General features: G+C 42.4%; 1 protein-coding gene across 8 annotated transcripts in view; it reads right to left on the bottom strand.

Annotated features, from left to right (window-relative positions):
- TMCC3 (transmembrane and coiled-coil domain family 3) overlaps window positions 1-21,367 on the bottom strand; it is a 276,327-nt gene that overhangs the window by 184,040 nt on the left and 70,920 nt on the right. For 5 of the 8 annotated variants that reach the window (XM_020877915.2, XM_070454333.1, XM_070454334.1 and 2 more), the window contains one exon: window positions 7,811-7,990. The exons of 2 other annotated variants lie outside the window; for them this stretch is intronic. Coding sequence is in view for 1 of the 6 variants with exons in the window: in XM_070454334.1 (XP_070310435.1) it covers window positions 7,811-7,855 (45 nt within the window). In the remaining 5 variants the exon portion in view is untranslated. The remainder of the gene's footprint in view (window positions 1-7,810; window positions 7,991-21,367) is intronic. One more of the 8 variants, XM_070454337.1, reaches the window with a different exon arrangement.

Genomic DNA, 21,367 nt, shown 5'->3' on the forward strand with positions numbered 1-21,367 from the left:
TGGGGGTTCCTGTGGACCAGCCCCTGGTGCCCTGCTGAGTCAGAACATTCCCAATCCCACCAGGAAGAAGGTGGATTATCAGACAAGTGTTGCTGCAGCAAACAGATGGCAAATTCAGACTGTACAATCTGAAGTTAGATTACTAAAGGGATTGCTTACAAAGGTGTGGGCAGGGATGGCGCCAGAACTCACGATAGGGACAGTTACCACCCCAGGCTCGACAGGGTGAAGGAAGGAACTGTTGAAGTCCCAGGAAGGAGGAATATGGCGAGAATGTCCTTCACCAGAGCTGAAACCTGTGGTCAAGGTGGACTCAGGAGCCAGAGGGGACTTAAGAGGGAGGAAGCTGGGGAAACTTACTCTCCTGTGACTCTTGTCTCCCGACCACTTTCACTGGCTGAAACCAATGGGGAAACCAGAGGACGAGGGAGCCTGGTAGCTGGTTCACAGTTCATCTCCCAGGACTTAGAGCAGGATGGGGAAGGAAGTCTGGGGCTGCCGGTGAAAGCTGGCAGGACAGAGGGGCTCACAGCCATCTTCCTGATTGCACCGAGCCACAGCTTAAGTGGACACATACTTGGCAATGCCCAGGACTCGAGCTCTCCAAACATTCAATGGGCTGCCTTCTCCCCACATCTGCCTATGGTGGCTCAGAGCCGCTGAAGTGATCAGAGCACACTACTTCTCAGTTCAAAGCCTTCCAACATTGTCCACCACATTCAGAATAAAATCCAAGCCCCAGAATGGTCTGTGAAGCTCTTTGTAAGCCGGCTTCTGCCGCCCTCTCTGACCTTACTGCCTGACTCACACGTGTAAACGTGGGTGTGTATTGAATGAATTAATGAACACGCACAAGCATGAGAGATAGAACTGCTTCATTTCAGCTGAGCTCTGCTCCTGAGTTCTCACCTCAGCACACCAGAGCACCTGGCCAAGCGCCTGAGTGGAGCTGCACTTTCATCACACCTGTTGTTAATAGTTTTTCATAACTACCAAGGTAATTCAAGCTCATTGTAGAAAATCTTGGGGGGAGGGAGGTGGGAGGGGGGTCGGGATGGGGAACACATGTAAATCCATGGCTGATTCATGTCAATATATGGCAAAAACCACTACAATACTGTAAAGTAATTAGCCTCCAACTAATAAAAATACATGAAAAAAAAATTAATAATAAAAAAAAGAAAATCTTGGAACTCACAAAGAACAAAAATTTGAAGATTAATTCAAAGATAGCCATAGTCAGCAGAGCTTTTAGGCATATATTTAGTATACAAAATTGGTATACTATTACGATTTTGTGACCTACTATTCTCATTTAACACTGTGGCATTAAGCTTTCTTCCAAAACATATTATTTCAAGACTGCATTGCATTTCACTGAATCTCCAAACTAATGTCACTAACTAATCCCCTACTACTGTACATTCCATTTGTTTCCCTTTTTCTAGCTATCATAAAAAACAGTAATAAACATTCTTTCACATCCACATATGTTTCCATTATTATATGCTCCAGATAGATTCCTATAACTGCCTGACAAATGGAAATACAAATTAGAGCATTTGGAAGTATTACTGAATTGCTTTCCAGAACAAGCGCATCGATTAACACTCCAGCATCAGTGTTTAAACACAGTCATCTCCTTTTTCTTTTACTAAATTGGGTATTAATATTTTTAAAAATATATAATACCATGTTGAAACTGTCAATTTTCTATCTCTATTAAATAATTAGATCACAGATTTCCTGAGAAAGAAAACTTTTACTTCTGATATACAGCAGGCACTTGATGGTGGAAGGATGGATGAGTGGATAGATGAGTGGATTGGATGGATGGATGGATGGATGGATGGACTGGACAGACTAGATGGACTGAACAGATGAATTTTGTTAAGGAGTACCAGGAAAGACACTGAGCCACATGACTAAGTTCTCTTTTTCCAATTTCCAGCACACTCCTGACTGGTTTGTGTATTTATCATGGCGACAGTCCCTCCTCCTTGGTTAAATTCCACTCGGCATCACTCTGCTTTCGACGATAAAGCATCCAGCTCATATTCCACCAAATCTGGCTCTCTCTCCCAGTTGGCTTCAGCAAAGAGGTATTAAAATCACTAATTTGGGCTTACATGTTTACAGTCTCAAGTACAACTAATTAACATTTTAACAGCAGAATAACAAGTCCCAGATTTTCCTTAGCAAAGCAAAACTGAAAGTAAACACCATAATGGACTGCTCCATAGCATCCAAACCTACCACCTAGAAAGATACCATCACCAGGGGCTGCAGCTGACCTAGAATTTGTACTGAGAGAAATTTAACCCAAAGATGCCACCATGGGGAGCTGCCTGGTACCCATTCACCCCATGTATGGACCACAACTTGTCAGTCCTCAGGAATCAGTAGGGGTGGGGCTGGAGTCCTGTTTGCTGGTATATCCGCTATGCTCAGCATTGTCTGAAACATGGTAAAGTGAGGTGAAGTGAAAGTCACTCAGTCTTTGTGACCCCATGGACTGAGTCCATGGGATTCTCCAGCCAGAATACTTGAGTGGGTAGCCTTTCCCTTCTCCAGGGGATCTTCCCAACCAAGGGATCAAACCCAGGTCTCCCGCATTGCAGGCAGATTCTTTACCAGCTGAGACACAAGGGAAGCCCAAGAATACTGGTGAGGGTAGCCTATCCCTTCTCCAGTGGATCTTCCCAACCCAGGGTCTCCTGAATGGCAGGCAGATTCTTTACCAACTGAGCTATGAGGGAAGCCTCTGACACATGGTAAATACCTGTTAAGTGTCCAGTGAATAAACAGACCCCAAAGAGAGGGAATATGGGGCAAGAAGATTCATGGAAGTCTGGTTATACTGAGTGGGCTATACTGCTCATAAATTCTTGAACCTGGATTTGGACCTAGGTCAGAAACAACCCCATTCACTTGCTCTGTTCTATGCTGCCTTTTCACATTAGAGAACAACATTTAACGCCCTCTTTCTGAAAACCTGTGCTGCAATAAATAATCTAAACCACAGTTCCAAATTTAAAGTGCCTCAAATAATCAATCATATTTCATCTACTCTGAAGGGGTTCTCAGAGCAACATTCCCCCTTCTTCTAGTGACCCCAGTATGCTAAAAAGATATGGAAGCAAGAACTACTGTCTACCCACAGCGAACTAAAATCACAGGCTTCTTGGGCTGGGAAGACAGAAGCAAAATGAACAATGTATTCTCCAATTTGCTTTTGTTTTTTCATATGTACTCTCTGGCTGGAGATAAGAGTTTATCACTTTAACGACATCAAGTGCCAATAACAACTTGTGTGCAAACAGCAGAAGAAGCTGTATAACTTATCTACTCATTTATTTGGCATTAGGCACCATGGAATGCAGGAAACCCCAGTTCGATCCTGGGTTGGGAAGATCCCCGGGAGAAAGGAAAGGCAACCCACTCCAGTATTCTGGCCTGGAAAATTCCATGGACTGTATAGCCCCTGGGGTCGCAAAGAGTCGTACAGGACTGAGCGACTTTCACTTTCGGGCACCATGGAGACAGACAGGAGGCTCCTCCTACCCTCACGATTGTCAGGTGGAGAGATGCATAAGCAGTCTATCACAGTACAACATGGGAAAAGCACAGAGACCCATGGCCATGTTACAGGGAATTTCTGACCAGGTTTCTCAAGGAAGTGAGAAGCTGTGGCAATAAGAAAAAAGAATGGACTGTTAGAAAGCAAGAAGGACCATGAATTATATTCGTTGAGAATATATTAACTATGCTAGAAGTTACCCATTTATTGAGCGCCCTCTTATGGAACCAGGATACCCATAACAACTCACTGAGGTGGAACCTGTTATTATCCCCATCTTAGGAGGAAACTGAAGCTTAGTTTAAATAATGTGCCCAGCTAGTTAAGTTCCTAACCGTAAGGAGAAGAAACTGGAAGTAAAGATGTGAAAACTGTGTATAACAATCATTGCCCCAAATACCACTTGAAAATTAGGTGTAAACTTCCTAATGATCTGCTGTTATGAAACAAGCTACTTTCAACACTTAGCGGTATAAAACAGTAAACATTTATTATCTTTTCGTTTCTGTGGGTCGAGAATTCAGGAGCGGCTTAGTTGAGCTGTTCTGGCTCAAGATCCCCCAGGAGTTTGCAGTCAAGGTGACAACTGAGGCTGTGTTCATCTGAAGACCTGACTGGGGCTGGAAGATCGACTTCCAAGACGGCTGCTGGCATGAAGCCTTCCTTTTCTTGCTCCGGGAATCTCTCCACAGGAGTCAACATCCTCACGGCATGGCAGCTGCTTCCCCCAGAATTAGGACTTCAAAGGAGAGCAACATAGAAGCCACCAGTGCCTTTTATGACTTACTCTCCAAAGTCTGATGTCATCACTTCCTCAACTTTCTGTTAACTAGAAGTGAGTTTTGGGGGGTTTCCCTAGGGGTCCAGTGGTTAAGAATCTGCCTTGCAAAGCAGGAGACACAGGTTCAATCTGTGGTCGGGGAACTAAGATCCCACATGCCCAGGAGCAACTAAACCCACACACTGCAAACTACTGAGCCCATGTGCCACGACTAGAGAGAGTCTCTGTCCTTCAACCAGGGACCCAATGAGGATCCCTCAGGATGCAATCAAGACGCTAAGCAGCCAAACAAATATTTTCTAAAAAGAAGCAGTGAGTTGTTAAGCACAGGCCATGACTAAGGGGAAGACAATCTCTTCTACCTTTTAAATGGAGGAGAATTTTTGGACATGTTTTTTAACCACCACTAGACCTCAGACTGGAAACTAGAATTGACTACAAGGACTCTATCTAGAGAATAAGATTTGCATTCCAGAAAAAAGGGGGTGACAAATAAACCAGATCCCAGGTGCTGGGGAAATAAGACGGCACCTATAGGCTAGCAAAGGGCCAGGAAGCTGTTCACATTTATTAAAGACTGAAGTGTAATTATTTTAGAGGAAGGAGTTAGGTGCCTGGTAAAATTCATAGCTTTTGAAACAGCAACATGCAGTTTAAAAAAAATATTTCTCTACTGTTATTAATTTCTTTTGGTTTTCCCTGCCATTGAGCAAAAGCTCTGTTGAAAATGTTAATTTATTTCTTAGATGTGCTTCTAGAAAGGGGTTGGGCTGGAGAGAAACAAAGGAATTAAGATCTCAGGAGCCGGGATGAAGGGGAGGGAGACCAGGGGGGTGGAAGAGGAGGAGCAGGGCCCCCGGGTAAGCTGTTCCCGCAGGACAGTCTCCTTCAGGGCTCCGCTGGGCATGCTGCAGACCTGTGAATACTACGTGTTCTGTTCAAAAGGGAGGGGCTCCTCCTTTTCAGAGCATGCAGAAACTAGATGGACATGAACCTCCGAGCCCAGAAAGCTGAATGTTAAACAATCAATTTACATAACCTCCCCAATGCAAAAATACAGACCATGAAAGGTCTTAACATATTGCACGCAGTGTCTGCACCGAGTTGGAGAAAAATAGAGGAGGCAAAGCCAAGAGAAAGCAGAGCATCGTGGCAAAATGAATTATGTTCAGCTGGACCCGGGTTCAAATTCTAGTGTCTTCTCTCACCAGCTGTGACACAGTGGGAAAGCTATTCTTTCTGAGATTTGATTTTCTCATTGTAAAGATGGGGGTACTAGCAATTTGCTCACAAAGTGGTGAGGATTTAACGAGAGATGTAAGCGCTCAACGACTGTCATGTTATCAATGCACAACAGGGGCTAAGATATGAAGCTGACCTTTAGAAATAAAAACAGAGAACGTTTGCTCATTTTCTCCATCTCGGTGTACAGTTTATGAGAAATCCTCTCAAGCACTGTTCAGAGAACAGATGGTGAGGCAGGCACCTCCTCTCCCTCTCGCAGCCTCCCTGACTTCCACTGCTTTGCTCTCCAGGGCAATGGGATGGCCCCACATCCCCCAGGCCACCAGGGGAAAACGCAAAGAGCTGCTGTCCCCAGAATACTAACAGCCTTTCCAGATGCGCTAAGTCCTGGGAAGCAGCTGGGGCAGTGAACTCCCAGGGTTCCTTCACCCCCATCTTTCTGAGACCAAGGGTGTTTTGCCCAGCACAAGCCCTACTCAACAGCAACTTTTTCACATCCCAGAAATCAGGCACTACGGTGGCCCTGTGGGCCTCCTGGAACCCTAGGGAAAGGGATGCTGGAATACTAGGGAAAGGAATACTAAGGGTAGGGAAGGACCCTCTCTGCAGTGAAAAATAATCCCTTCGGGGTTATTATCACCTCAGCTTCAGGTCATAAGCCACAGAGCAATATAAGCTCATAACCAGCAGGGCCATGTGCCTACATCCAGCAGTGCAGTTTTAAGGCCTTTATGAAAAGGAAAACAATTACATAGGTGTTATAAGGTACATTAAAAAGAGCTGATGATAAAAAAAAAAGCCGATGACAACACAGATGCAACTATTATTATCCTAAGCGAATAAGTCAGAAAGAGAAAGACAAAAACCATATGATATCACTTATAATGGAATCTAAAATATGGCACAACTGAACCTATCTACAAAACAGAAACAGACTCACAGGCAAGCCAAGGGAGAGGGAGGAGGATGGAGTGGGAATCTGGGGTTGGTAGACATAAACTATCGCATCCAGAATGGATAAAAAAACAAGACCCCACTGTATAGTCCAGGGAACTATATCCAGTCTCCTGGAATGAACCATAATGAAAAATAATATTTTAAAAAGAATGTTTGTATGTGTAAAGCTCACTCACTCTGCTATATAGCAGAGATGGAACAATGTTATAAATCAATTTTTTTAAAAAGCTGATGAAAGGATAATTGCTGTTTCCCACCTCACATGATCAAGTGTCAACACATCAACAGGTGGTCCCTCACTTCCATTCTCCAGTGGGGAAGGAGACGAGCTCCAGCCCAAAGCTGGCAGAATGCGAGGGCAGAAACAGGCTGAAATTCCTTTCCAGACCTCATCCTGACTGTTTCCTAAGTCTCATCAGGGAAACGTTCCTTGACCTCCTCAATACCTTGTCAGCCAAACAGGAAACTTCAGGCCCACACGGCCTTGGCCCGTTAATAACAGAAGCACTCTCCTAAAAGCAGGCATCCCGGCTTTAGGAAGGATCCTAAATCAGCAAATACAATACAAAATTTTCATAAACGATTCATGCCTCTCCAGGGCTTCCCTGGGACTTCTCAGGAGCCGAGGGAAGACGGCATTGAGTGACAGCCGCCTGGGAAGTCATACTGTTCTGAATTCTTGGGGGAAAGAATAGAATGTGTTGCTATTTACTTTTAATAACAAAACTGCCTAGCACCTGTCTACGCCTGTCTCTCAGCCAAAGAAAATTGTTACTGCTGTTACAGGGGAACGGCTTGCTCTAAGGGCTGCCAGACACACGTGCACAGGGGACCTCAGGAGGACCCTCCGTGGAGTTAGGAGACATTTGCAGGCATTGCCCACCAGGTATCTCAGACTGACCCAAGCCGGCAGCTTCTGGCCCTTTCTGAGCAGTAGGAATTTTTTAAAGTTCTCTGTACAATATTTGCCTCAGCCTCAAGATCAACAACAGTAACAGCCAAACTTACTGAGCCCTTGTGATATGGCAGGTACTGTTCTGATATGTATTATCTCTTTTCTTTTCACAACTACCCTGAGAGGCAAGTTCTATCATCATCCCCGTATCCTACAAATGCAGAAAGCGAGATAAAGAGAATTTAAAGAAGGAAGCTGGCCAAGGTCCCGCAGCTGAAAGACCTGTAGAGCTGGGATTCAAACGCACAGTCTGGTCCCAGAGGTTGTTCACTTGCCACTATGGTATCCGAACCTGCTTACTGTGTTCCATACGTGTTTCTGGGTTTTCTGATGACATTTGAGGATGAAGTCCTTCTCCCCTTCTTCGAAATCCTACCAAAACACCAGGTGGTCTTCGACGGTGGGCATCTCACACCTGTTGGTCAGTCTACGTTTCAGCTGCCTCGACCCAGGAGAAGATTGCTGTTTCATGCTTAAAAAAAAAAACAAAACTTAACATTGACTCTTTGAGATTTCTTATGCCAAATGCTATTTTCTAGTGATGATATAATTTTACTTCCCTAAAGAAGCAGAATAAAATGGTGGAACAAGGGTTTTGAAGAGAGAGAGAAAGGTTCCAATTGGCCTTCTGCTACTTCTTGATGAGTGACCTTAGGCAAGTGACTTAATATCTCTTGGTCTTAGACTGCAAGCCTATAAAATGTGGGTAACCATACTTGTCTTTGAATATTATTATGAGAAAAAAAGGATGGATATAAAGTATAGAAAGTGTCTATTATAAGAGTAATTCTCTAAGGCTTTTTCCTGTTCTAAAGGTCTGTGACTATGTAACTATATTGCTTGGGTGGTTACACATCTTCAAGGAAGCCAGAGTTAGGTTTGCTGGCTTGCTTCATTCTCAAGCATGTCTCCTGGCTGTGGAAAATCAACGAACCACCACTGAGTGCTATTTTCCAGTGCAGCCCCATGCCTTCCATCCCAGAGAGTGCTAAGACACACGTGTGTGGAAAGAGAACCAACAGTTCCAAGAAGTAAATGACTGAGCAGAAGACTAACAGGAGAAGGCACTTCCTGCTGCCCCTGTGTCAGATTAGATGAGAGAAATTTTTAGGGAAGAGTAGACTGGGCAGATGATGAGAAGATGAAAAAAAAATTCAGGAAGGGCTCAGAAAGAGAGCACAGTGAGGTCTGGAGTGTAAATATGGAACATCACCAGCTATACCCAGTAAACAGTAAGACAACTGGTTAGGCAGCAGATTTAATGGCAGGAAGTCAGAATTAAATAAATAATTGATAGTGGATAGATTATTGTTACATTTTGCTTTACCTAGTTTATGTATGTAACCCTACTTAAAACTTACAAGGGCAATGCTAAGCTGGCATTATCTTCACTTTGCAGTTGAGTCAGAGACACTCAAAGACTCCGTTGTTGGGAAAGACTGAAGGCAAAAGGAGAAGGGGGCGAGAGAGGATGAGATGATTACACAGCATCACCAACTCAATGGACATGAAACTCCGGGAGACAGTGGAGGACAGAGGGAGCCTGGCATGCTGCAGTCCATGCGGTCACCAAGAGTTGGACACAACTTAGCAAAAGAACGACAACAATGACTGAGTTCACTTTATTTCCACATTTGATCCTCAAAATAATTAGAAAAGATGAAATATAATCAATCATATTTCATCTACTTCAATGGGGTCCACACAGAAACATTCCCTCTGCTTCTAATGACCCCAGTATGCTAAAAAGATATGGAAGCAAGAACTACTGTCTACCCACAACAAACTGGCACTAAAACCACAGGCTTCTTGGGCTAGGAAGACAGAAAGCAAAACGAACAATGTATTCTCCAATTTGCTTTTGTTTTTTCATATGTACCCTCTGGCTGGAGATAAGAGCTAATCATGTAATGCCATCAAGTGCCAATAATAACATGTACAAACATAGCAGAAGAAGTTGTATAACTTATCTATTCATTTATTTGGCATTAGGCACCATGGAAACGAAAACAGGAGGGTCCTCCTCCCCTCATGGTTATTATCTCCATATATAATACTAGCTTTATTATCCTGAAATGAAATCCAACTCATAAACAATGTAACAGCCATAACTGTGACAACTAAAACTGTCCCCCAAAATATCCAAAGTACTGTCTAGGGGATAGAATGCCCTTGCCCACCCAAAGTCAAAGGTAGGGCCAAGTGACAAACTCAGGTCTCCAGACTTCTGGAACAAGGTTTTTTCTTGAAAAGGTGGGTGTGGCCAGAGTGAGGACACAGATCACCAGAGCTATGAATGGGAAGGCTGAACATTAGTGAGGTCGGGCCTGCAGCTCCTTGTCCTTCTGTCACTGGCCACCGGTATTGAGAAGATGAAGACATTTCCACCCAGCACATTCACTCCCATCCTCAGGTCTTCAGTCTCTAGAACTCATCTTGGTGAAGTGGAAAATTTGTCTTCTGTTATGGTAAAGAGTCTGTGTCAGGAAGCATTTAATAGGAGTCTTCCTGTGTGCTGTTTTGGATCTGTCAGGAATCCTCTGGCCCTTCAGGAATTAAGAGGAGAGGCACACCTTTCCTGAGGCTGAGGAATTCAGGCATGTCCTTCGTTAGTTTTTCAATATGGTGATAAGTACCCTCTTCCTTCTTATGAACCGTACGGTAAAAAGGGATTGTTTGCAACTCTCTCTCTCTTTGATAGGAATCGCCTTATGTTTTGTAAGTCTGGAATTTTAATCTTTATCTTTGCTGAGAATAACTACCTTGTAAGACAGTATATATGCCCACACCATGTTGATTAAAACACCTTTGATCCATCAGAGCTTGGGTCCCCATGTCTTTCTTTCTCTCTCTCTCTATCTCTCTATTTCTGGCTGATTCCCTGGAGCACAAAAGCCGGCTGCGTAACCCAGGGAATATTAGCCTCTTTCCTTTCACTCTTTCATTGTCGACTCCGGACCACCAGGTTCCGGTCCATTAAAGGAACAACAAGTCTGTATCCTAGTTCTAACCAAAAGTGTAAAAATACAGGATTCTTCTTGAGAAGAATCATTTACATTCTCAATGGCCAATTCAAATCAAGATATAATACCAAACACATTTGTTTTAAAAGTCTATGCTGGGCAGGAATGGAGAGGCAGAGGTAGAAAAGGGACAGTGGACACAGAAGGGGATGGAGAGGGTGAGACTAACTGATAAAGTAACATTGACAGATATACACTACCATGTGTAAAACAGACAGCTAGCAGGAAGCTGCTATATAACGTAGGGAGCCCAGCCTGGCATTCTGTGATGGCTTAGATGGGTGGGATGGATTGGAGTGGGGGGAGGCTCAAGTGGGTGGAGATATATATAGTTATGACTGATTTGCGCTATTGAATGCAGAAACCAACACAACAATTATCCTCCCCTTTAAAAAAACAATGGTCTGTGCTTAACTCTGGATTAGATTTACCTTCCTCTGGGTCAAACCATCTGACAGGATGATGGCTTTGATCAACCCTACCAAAAAAAAAGCAGAAGGAAAAAGACATCCAGAGCTCACATTTCAGAGTGCTTCTGGTAGCTTCTAAACTGAAAATTTTAAGCACAGATTGTCAGGAAGAAACACAAAACATTATTTTCATTCTTGTGGTTTAATTCATGTGCTTCAATGCCATGTTAGCATGCTTGTAAACCTATGTCATGGCCCATCAGACAGTGAGCAGTATGCATTTCTCTCAGCTGGTTGTGTAACATTTTCTCAGCAGACATTAAATAACAAAACTACCACCTAGGAACTGCTGTCCTGTGGCTCACTTCCTAAAGTTCCATCTACCCAGAATTATTCATTCCACAAATGATTACTAAGCACCTATGCCGTGCAAGGCACCATGAGAAGTTGAAAGCTGTCCCTGGTCCTCCCAGGATTCCACAATCTGATGAAGAAAAGGAGCCAGGTACCCAGGCAAAAAGCCCTGTGGGTGAGGGGTGGGGATGGGTGGGTGGGGTAGGGGTGGGACACAAAAAGCCAGGGGAGAATGAAAGGAGAGGCCAACCAATGTTTGCTTATGTGGTAAACAAAGCTAGGAATGGTAAATAAATGATAAATAAAATCCACAGACAACCTCAGATTTAAACTAATTGAACAGGTCAAACCTGTTCAAAAGATTAACGGGTAAATCTTTCTTAATGAGCCTTAAACACACCTACTGTTGCCTGAGACTGGCTTATTAGAGGGAAGAGAGACTGCTGGTTATCAAAGTTCAGTTGAACAGCAGAGACTAACCACCAACTGAGGGAGAAGAGAATCATAGGCAAGAAGGAAATACCTTTAGCTGGGAAGTTTCTGATGCTTATAATACAGGACAGATGTAAAGCAATATGGTGCACGTACAGTGATGTGCTTAAGTTGCCCAGTCATGTCCGACTCTTTACGACCCCATGGACTGTAGCCCACCAGGCTCCTCTGCCCATGGAGACTCTCCAGACAAGAATGCTGAAGTGGGTTGCCATGCCCTCCTCCAGGAGATCTTCCCAACCCAGGGATCAAACCCAGGTCTCCCACATTGCAGGAACGTTCTTTACTATTTGAGCCACCAGGGAAGCCCATGTATAGTGATAAGGGTGTACACAATTTGGCAGCGAAAGACTTAAAATCCAAGGGAAAGACAGAGCAAAAATAGCTTTCAGATTTTTTACAGTCCTCTGACACAAAGTTCCATTTTATTAACTCTGTCCTCACTTGTGAAAGAACAAAATGCTACAGTTAATAGTGCCAAAATTTTCTTTTCTTTCTTACAACTTGGAAAACAAGATATTTTAATTTTCTTCTTTGTATTTTTTATGCCAACTCCCTAAGTTCTTCTCCAAAAAAGTATAGCATTCTATGCTATTGAGGGTAAAAGAAGACTGCTTTCATGATACGACACCTTCAGCTTGTAAAATGCTGGTAGTGCTGCTAAGGTTTTTAATAGCTTCCTTGGGATACTACTTACATAAAACATAAAGTTTACCCACATAAAGTACATATTTCAGTGGGTTTAGTATGTTTATTATAGTGCAACCATCAACACAATCTAATTTCAGAACATTTTCATCCCAAAACAAAATCTTAAACCCATCATCAGTGACTCCATTTTCCCCTGACCCCTGACAACTGTACCCCTCACAGGGAATTAAGTGAGGTGAGTACAAAAGAAGCGTTCAAGAAACACAACTCTTACCATCAACATGATTTTTTAAAATAGGAGTCAGAAAATAATTGAGAAAATCCTTGGAATCCTTGGAATTTGCTTTTACTTTGGTCTCAACTTTCAGCTTAACCATGAAATATTTATGTCAAATAATGTCTGCAACACTTAAATTGCACAGGATCTTTTATATGAACCTCTGTCATCAGTTAGGGTTAGATTCAGCTGTGAGTAATAGAGACTCCAAATAATGATTTAAACAAAACAAAAATGCCTTTCTCTTGTGTGTGAAAGTCCAGAGGCAGACAGCACAAAGCTGAGCATGCTAGCTCCAGGCCATAAAGTCCTCATAGACCCCAAAACCTTCCAGGTCACCTTTCGTACACCCTTCGAGTGTCGACCTTGTCCTCGTGATTTACAGTCATCACAACTGTGTTCCAGGTTCAAGGATGGAAGAAGGAACAAATAAGAAAGAGAGGGCAAAAAGCACCCACCAGTTTTTTCAAAAACATCCTGCAGGGTACCAAACAACCCTTCTACTCACATCCAATCAGCCAGAACTACTTCCCTGGTCTCCTCTGGTTGCATGGGAGGCTACAAAATATAGTCTTTATCCCGGACGGCTTGTGCCCAACTAAGAGCTGTGAGCTCTGATAAGAAGAGCATGAACATGAAGTCATTAAGTATAACGAGCCATCTCTGCCACCACAGGCAATATACTCAAAACTCAAAATATAACAAATGAGTATTTCAAAAGGAGGCTATCACTGACATCACTAAGTGCTACTTACAAAAAAGTTGCAGAACTCTAGCTGCAAAGAAAACTAATGGAAGAACCAGTATTCAGAAGTGAGTCACAAATGAAATGAAAAGCTGTTGATAAACTGCTTGGAGATAACTAGCTCATCAACAGCTCTTTTAATCTCCTTTGTGGATGATGATGTGAAAGAAAGTTCGTTGATGCTTCAGAAGGTAATGCATTGGCAAAAGGGGGCATATTTTTGATCCAATAAACCTATAACCTGAATGTCTTCAACAGTGACGTAAACTATATGTACAAATATATTTGTTGAAGAGTATTCAATAAGAAAAAATCAATACTTAATCGCACAGAACTGAATTACAGAATTAGTAAACAAAATGCTACAATATACGGTCATTAAAAATAAAATCCAGGTACAAACTTTATCCTATGAAGTGAACAGAAGTTTTTTACTGATTATTATTAGCTATACATTAAATGCATATAATGAAAACATGAATTAAACTTTTTAACAATGACCAACTGGGAGAGGTGCTCCAGTCCCCAGACCAGTAGAAAGCTAGATGGGATTTATATAAAGTCAAAATAATTCTCTGTTCTGTGGGCTTGAAGAACAAAAACAGAAATTTAAATCAACAGATAGTACCAACTTAGCCAAAATGACGCCTCATGTATGACTCTAACCAGAACTGTAAACCAGCTACAAAGCTAACTGCTCTGAATTTACCTCCTTCTCCTGACCTGTATCATTTAATGGCACTAAAAATAAACAGATCACTGACAATATGGAGACTAGGAGGCAAAGGAGTAACTTCAAGAGTTTAAAAAAAAAAAGTGAAAGAAGTAAGCAAACTGAATGATCATAATTAACTCATCAGTTCCCAAATAACAACTGCTAAAACTGCCATCTTTGAGGGACTTCCCTGTTGCTCCAGTGGATAAGAATCCACCTGCCAATGCAGGGGACATGGGTTCAATCCCTGGTCCAGAAGATTCCACATGCCTCAGGGCAGCTAAGCCCCTGTGCCACAAGCCAAAGACCACGCACCCTAGAGCCTGTGCCCCACAGCAAGAGAAGTCAGCACAGTGAGAAGCCTGTGCACAACCAGAGAACGCCCATGCGCAGAAGGAAAAGCCAGTGCAGCCAAAAATAAATAAATAAAAATTTAAAGAAACTTTTAGAAATCTTTTAGAACGGGTATACTTCCTATGGGGCTTCCCAAGTGGCACTAGTGGTGAAGAACCCGCCTGCCAATGCAGGAGATATAAGAGATGCGAGTTCAATCCGTGGGTGGAGAAGATCCCCTGGAGGAGGGCATGGCAACTACTCCAGTATTCTTGCCTGGAGAATCCCATGGACAGAGGAGCCTGGCGGGCTACAGTCCATAGGGTCGCAAAGTCAGACAGGACTGAAGCGACTTAGTATGCACACATACTTCCTATGAGACACTTGTACGCTCTCTTCTTTCTACAAGTATGAGTTATGAGCCTTATCATATTCCCTCTGTTGCCATGGCTGCCACGAGGCTCCACGTAAAATCAATCAATTTTAATACTTTGGCTTATGGTCAATTTTAATACTTATGGCTAGTATTACTATTTTAGCATTCTCTTCTTTTCCTTGCTTCTTATTTTCAATTGCTAGATCCACTTTACTAGCTTCATTAGTATACATCTGTTGAAACTCACTCCAAATTCTTTGCAGCAAGCAACAGGGTAAGTCAAATGAACTCCCTGGAATTTATATTCCACCAAAGCTAACATATAACGTAGCTCCTCCTATGTGAGCTCATCAGAACTAACCACTGCGCAAAGCTTTTGTGACAGCTTCTGCTAGACTCTGCCATGACAGCTGACACCTCCATGATCTCCCCCAAGGAGACATCTGGCCTTAAAACAAACAGCATGCTTCATTCTGATGTAGAGCCTGTGGTTAGAAAGTGCTTGCTATCATTTTCTATTCATGTTTTCTCATCAGAAAAAAATACATTCTATTCTAATTCTTCATCACAAATATTTCAAACCATCTAACGCATGCCCTTCATAACACCAAACTTGCTGCCTTTGTAAAGATTATAGATTTTTATCCTGTATAAATTATTTTACAACACAGACTACAAAAGGGGAAAATAACAGGAGATTCAATCACTCTCTGGTTTATTTAAATATAAAGTTATTCTCTTGCTTCTATAAAATGATGATGTTTTTCTCTTCTGTCCATGCCATTGTTTCACGTTTTGAAAATCAAATAAAATACAAACACCATCAAACCAATCAAAACTAATGAAGGTTCTCATGGAAACTAATTCTCTTAGCACACAGGGAGGATTTCTGATACATCCTTTGGTGGCACATTCATTTATTAATTCTTTCAATAAATATCCATGAAGAACCTACTATGTGCCAGGCACTAGACAAGGCATAGACTCTGTCTGCTCTTTACCTATACGGTATCATTTTGGGCAACACAAAGGGTTTTGTTCAGAGTTAAATGTTCTGCTTGCAAGCTGTAGTAAGGTCATGTCATTTCTTTTCCACATTTTCTTATGCCTTGAGCATCTTCTGTGTCCCGTTGCCAACTGGTCTCTTCTCCAGCACCCAGACCTCCTCCGTGAACTCACAACATAGTAACACATGACCCAGGAACCCTAGGGCACTGCTCTAGTAGTTACTGAGCAGTAATTGTTTTGCATCATTTGATAAATATTTTCAGCACAGCCTTGGTTTTGCTTCTCCTTATTTTCCCCTGACCCACAGATCAGCAGTGCAGCCTCACTCACCCACCTCACCCATAGCTCCCCATCTTGTCATGTCACCTCGTCTCCTCTCCTGGACACAGCCGTTCTGCAGGAGATCAAAGACCTTCCCTCTTCACCTCTCAAGAGGACCAGGATCTCCATCTCTCCATTTGACTGTAAGTGAGTAAGACAAGCTGGGTCTAACCTTCCCCTCAAGGGAAGTTCAAAGTGTCTGCTTTGTCAGTGGCATCAAGTAGGTTTTCCCTTATTATTCTGACACATTTGGAATTGTCACAGGCACTCTGCTTAAAACAAAAAAGTGTAGTGGGGGGAAAAAAAGTAACAGTGGGTGACTAGATAATCCACAACAGGGTCTGAAAATGATTAAAACCAGTAAGGAGACCTTTGTTCGGGTAGAATCCCAAACTAAGGCACTGGAGGGCAAGAGTGACAGATGCAAAATCTGAGGACCAACTCCAGCGATGATTAGGCAAAACAGTACTGGCCTTTCACACTTTGATGGTGATGCACTCATTTCTCCAACTTCCAGCACACTAACTAAATGAAAGCATCTTTAATGACAGCAACTGGATTGAAAGGTAACTGGGAGCTGAAAATAGAGACTTTGTCTCATTATAATAATCCTTTACCAGAAATGTTTACTGTGTAAAAAAGCACTATTCCCTGGGCACCTGTTTAAAGAAGTAGCCTTAAAGATGCTAAGAGTGTTACCATTTCCAGTGTTTTAAATCTATGAATGCTAAAAAACCTATAAGAAATAAATAGCTTTGTATTTATTCTTTAAAATGCTTATTTTGATCAGAGGCCCAGGAGGACTGAATCCCATTTTGGGGGGGAAAAAAATGTGTGAGCAATAAATTCAAACCACGAGCCTAGACTGCTTAGCTGACTTCCCTCTAATGCAACTTTTTTTTCCCTCCTCTTTTCCTTTCCACTCCTAACACTCTTTCTTCAATATCAGGCATCCCACCATGCTTTGCACAACCTTTTATAAGAGGGAAGGTAAATAATGAGGAAGAGAAGAGACAAAATTCTTTAACATTTCTTTTCTTCTGCTACTGCTATAGTCTGACTTGCTCCTGGAGATACCCTGGGGGTGATGGTGGAGGTAAGGATGACAGTAACTACCACTATGTATCTACTCTGTTCCAGATATGTTAAAAATACAGTCTAATTCTCATGAGAACTTAATAAGGAATAAATACATTTTAAATCAGTCTTTGATTGCAAAGAATAGAAAATATAGCTAACTGAAGCTTACATAAATAGGGGCCTATTTCCTTGCATAACAAGAAACAGTTCCAGATGTTTAGGGGGGTTCAATAATGGTAGGACTTGGGGTTGGCATCCCTGATTTTCCTGGTCTTCTGCCTCAGAGTCACAAAATGGCTGCAGCAGCTCCAAGCATCATATCCTAGCACTGTTGCATTCAAAGCAGGAAGCAGAAAGTAGCTTAGGCAGAGGTGCTCCTCTTTTACCTCCTACTTACCCAAGGGAAAAAAAAATTCCTCTCAGAAGACTTCCCCATACATTTCATGGACCAGGAGGTCACATGTCTGCACCTTTAGGCCAGAAACAAGGCCCATCTTTCCTGACTTTAAGTGGCTTTGTTAACAAGGGAACAAACAGTAATGGTTTGGGGCGAAACAACAAATAGTCCAAAATAGTACTACCATCTCTAAACAACAGATGAGGAGACAGGATCTTGGTGAGGTGATATAACCTGCCAAAGTTCACAGCTAGCAGTAAGTGGCAGAACAAGGATTCAAAACTGGGGGTCACAGCAATCCCACTTCTGGGCATACACACCAAGGAAACCAGATCTGAAAGAGACACGTGCACCCCAATGTTCATCGCAGCACTGTTTATAATAGCCAGGACATGGAAGCAACCTAGATGCCCATCAGCAGACGAATGGATGAGGAAGCTGTGGTACATATACACCATGGAATATTACTCAGCCATTAAAAAGAATTCATTTGAATCAGTTCTAACGAGATGGATGAAACTGGAGCCCATTATACAGAGCGAAGTAAGCCAGAAACATAAAGACCATTACAGTATACTAACACATATATATGGAATTTAGAAAGATGGTAACGATAACCCTATATGCAAAACAGAAAAAGAGACTCAGATGTATAGAACAGACTTGTGGACTCTGGGAGAAGGCGAGGGTGGGATGTTTCAAGAGAACAGCATTGAAACATGTATATTATCTAGGGTGAAACAGATCACCAGCCCAGGTTGGGTGCATGAGACAAGTGCTCGGGCCTGGTGCACTGGGAAGACCCAGAGGGATCGGGTGGAGAGGGAGGTGGGAGGGGGGACCGGGATGGGGAATACATGTAAATCCATGGCTAATTCATTTCAATGTATGACAAAAACTACTGTAATGATGTAAAGTAATTAGCCTCCAACTAATAAAAATAAATGAAAAAAAAAAACAAAACTGGGGGTCAGGGTGCTTTCTGATCCCCTGAGCAAACTCTAACTGCAACAGTCCCTCCTGCTGAGACCTAATTCCTTCTGTCCCTCCTTTTTTCTTTCATTATATGTATTTTTTCTTATGATAGCCACACCGAGTGTCTGAACTCAAATCTTACCGAAACATGTAGAGATCAGCTCCTCCCCACCCATTTGTAAGAATTAAGTCCAAATCCATCAGGTCAAGAGCCCCTGAGGTTCAGTGTCTGCTCTGCATAAAACAGCCACTCCCTAATTACCTATATCAGGAGCTAGAAGGGACTTCCCAGGTGGTGCTAGTGGTAAAGAATTTGCCTGACAATGCAGGAGAGGTGGGTTCAACTCCTGGGTAGGGAAGATTCCCTTCAGGAAATGGCAACCCACTCCAGTAGCCTTGCCTGGAAAATTTCATGAACAGAGGAGCCTGGTGGGCTACAGTCCACGGGACTGCAGAGTCAGACACAACCACGTACATGCACACGCGCTGGAAACTCTCCCCAGGGTCACCAGGGGGGAGTCATTTCGTTAGCAGAGCTGCAGGGACTCACTGGCCTCCGAGACACAGGGCAAGCAGAGCCTGACAGCGATGTCACCATCAAAAACACAAAGGCCTTTTACAAACCTGAAATTGTCAGGCCTGTGCCTATAGCTCAGACCCAGGTGGGGTGGACTTAGCCTCCCCCACAGGCACCCCCTGGAGGCAGCAGAAGACGAAGGGCAGGTTCCCAGGGCAGCCTCCTACAGCCCCTGCAGATTTCCCAATCAGTGCGCCGCTGTCCTTAACTGTACAATGGAGACGACAGTGGATCTCACTGCACTTTTCTGATCTCACTGCACTTTTCTGAGAATTAAAATATTATGTGCGTCGTACATGAGTACTCAGTCACGTCCGACGCTTTGCAAACCCGTGGACTGTAGCCCGCCAGGCTCCTCTGTTCATCCAGTTCTCCAGGCAAGAATACTGGAGTGGGTTGCCATTTCCTCCACCAGGGGATCTTCTCAACCCAGGGAAGGGAGGAACAAACTGCTCTCTCGATGAATGCCAGTGCTTTAGCAGGAGTGGCAGCAGCAGCACCAGCAGGAGAAAGAAACAAGACCAAACTAGTTTTAAAGAGTCAAAGATGCATCAAACTGCCTCGCTGTCTGCTCAGCCAGAGCTCACCATCTCCCTAAATTCACTCAACCATGAACAATCACCCAAGAGAACACACAAAGTGTACAGTTTGATATGACAAACATCATGTTGTATTTTTATTTTATGCTATGTATATGTTTTCTTTGTATAATTGTTTTTGTGTGTCTGTCAGGGGGTAAATATATTTCAAGGAATCAAGAGAATGTACATAACAGGTGCACACATTTAAAATTAAAAAAAAAAAAAGAAACACCCACACACCATCCCACAGCTTACAAAATAGAATAAAAATCAATATCTTTGAAGTCCTTTTTGTCCTTCTAGGATTCCCAGCCTTTTCTTGCCTTCCCTACCTGCTCCCACCCAGCACAGACAAATGCCAATGTGAATTTTGAATGAATCATTCCTTTGCTTTTCCTTATAATTTCCATATATATATATATATATATATATATATTTCCACATATATATGGATATATATATCCCTAAGCAATAAATCATATAATTGTATATGATTATATATTTTTATTAAACTTCATGTAAATGAAATTATACATTCTTCTCCATCATTCAATATTTATCTTTCAAGTTTTATCCACATTTACACATATAATTATACTTCATTCATTTGCATCAATATTTAGTAATCCATTGTAGGAATAAAACACAATTAACTTACACGTTCTCCTGTTTATGGATATTTGCCTTGTTTCTAGTCCAAAACTCCTAACCTCAAGACAAGCTTGTTGTTGTTCAGGCATTTACACAGTACCTAAATATTCAAGATAACCATACAGTTTGTTATCCAAACTTAGACACATTTGAGAGTGAAAGGAAATGCTATTAATAAGTACATTAGGACAAGAAGAATAAACTATTTTGTATGTCACCCTTTAAATCCTGAATATTATTGTAGGATTTCTTAATCAGCCCCCTAAAGTGAAAACTGAGGCATTTAAATCCAGTCTTGACGGTTTACATTTCAAAAGTTCTTAGCATCTTCTTCTGGAGGTATAACCCTGAAGGAGAGCCCTGACAACTAATTATCTCTTTTATCCTGGGAAGAAGAAAAGCAAATTCTTTGGAAAGTAAGATGGAGAAAATGCACAGCTTCCCAATCCTCTGCTGTCTCAGACATTCGCAGTTTTATTATCATTGTCTGAAGAAAATTCCAGCTATGATGATAACAACAGCAAAGATAATCTTTGAAATGCCTTCAAATCCAAGTCCTTTTTCTGAGCCCAAAAAGGGCTAAAGGCTCAGCATATAATGTCTCATTTAATCTTTACCACTACCCTGGGTGGCAGGTATGAAGCTCAGAGAGGGGGAGAAATTTGTCTAAGGTCACAGTGCATGTAAGTAGCAGAGTCTCAAAGACTGTGTCTAAGTTGGTGACCATATAATTTATTGGACAAATCAGGACACTTCTGAGAGTGAGAAGGTACTGCTATTAACAACCGCACCAGGAAAACAGGTGTCAACTGGCTCCATGACACAGGATGGCTTTAGTTCTAACTTTTCCCACATGCTTTCCTAATCTTCCCAGTTCAGACAC

Source organism: Odocoileus virginianus, chromosome 24, assembly GCF_023699985.2.
Source record: "Odocoileus virginianus isolate 20LAN1187 ecotype Illinois chromosome 24, Ovbor_1.2, whole genome shotgun sequence".
NCBI classification, from domain to species: Eukaryota; Metazoa; Chordata; class Mammalia; order Artiodactyla; family Cervidae; genus Odocoileus; species Odocoileus virginianus.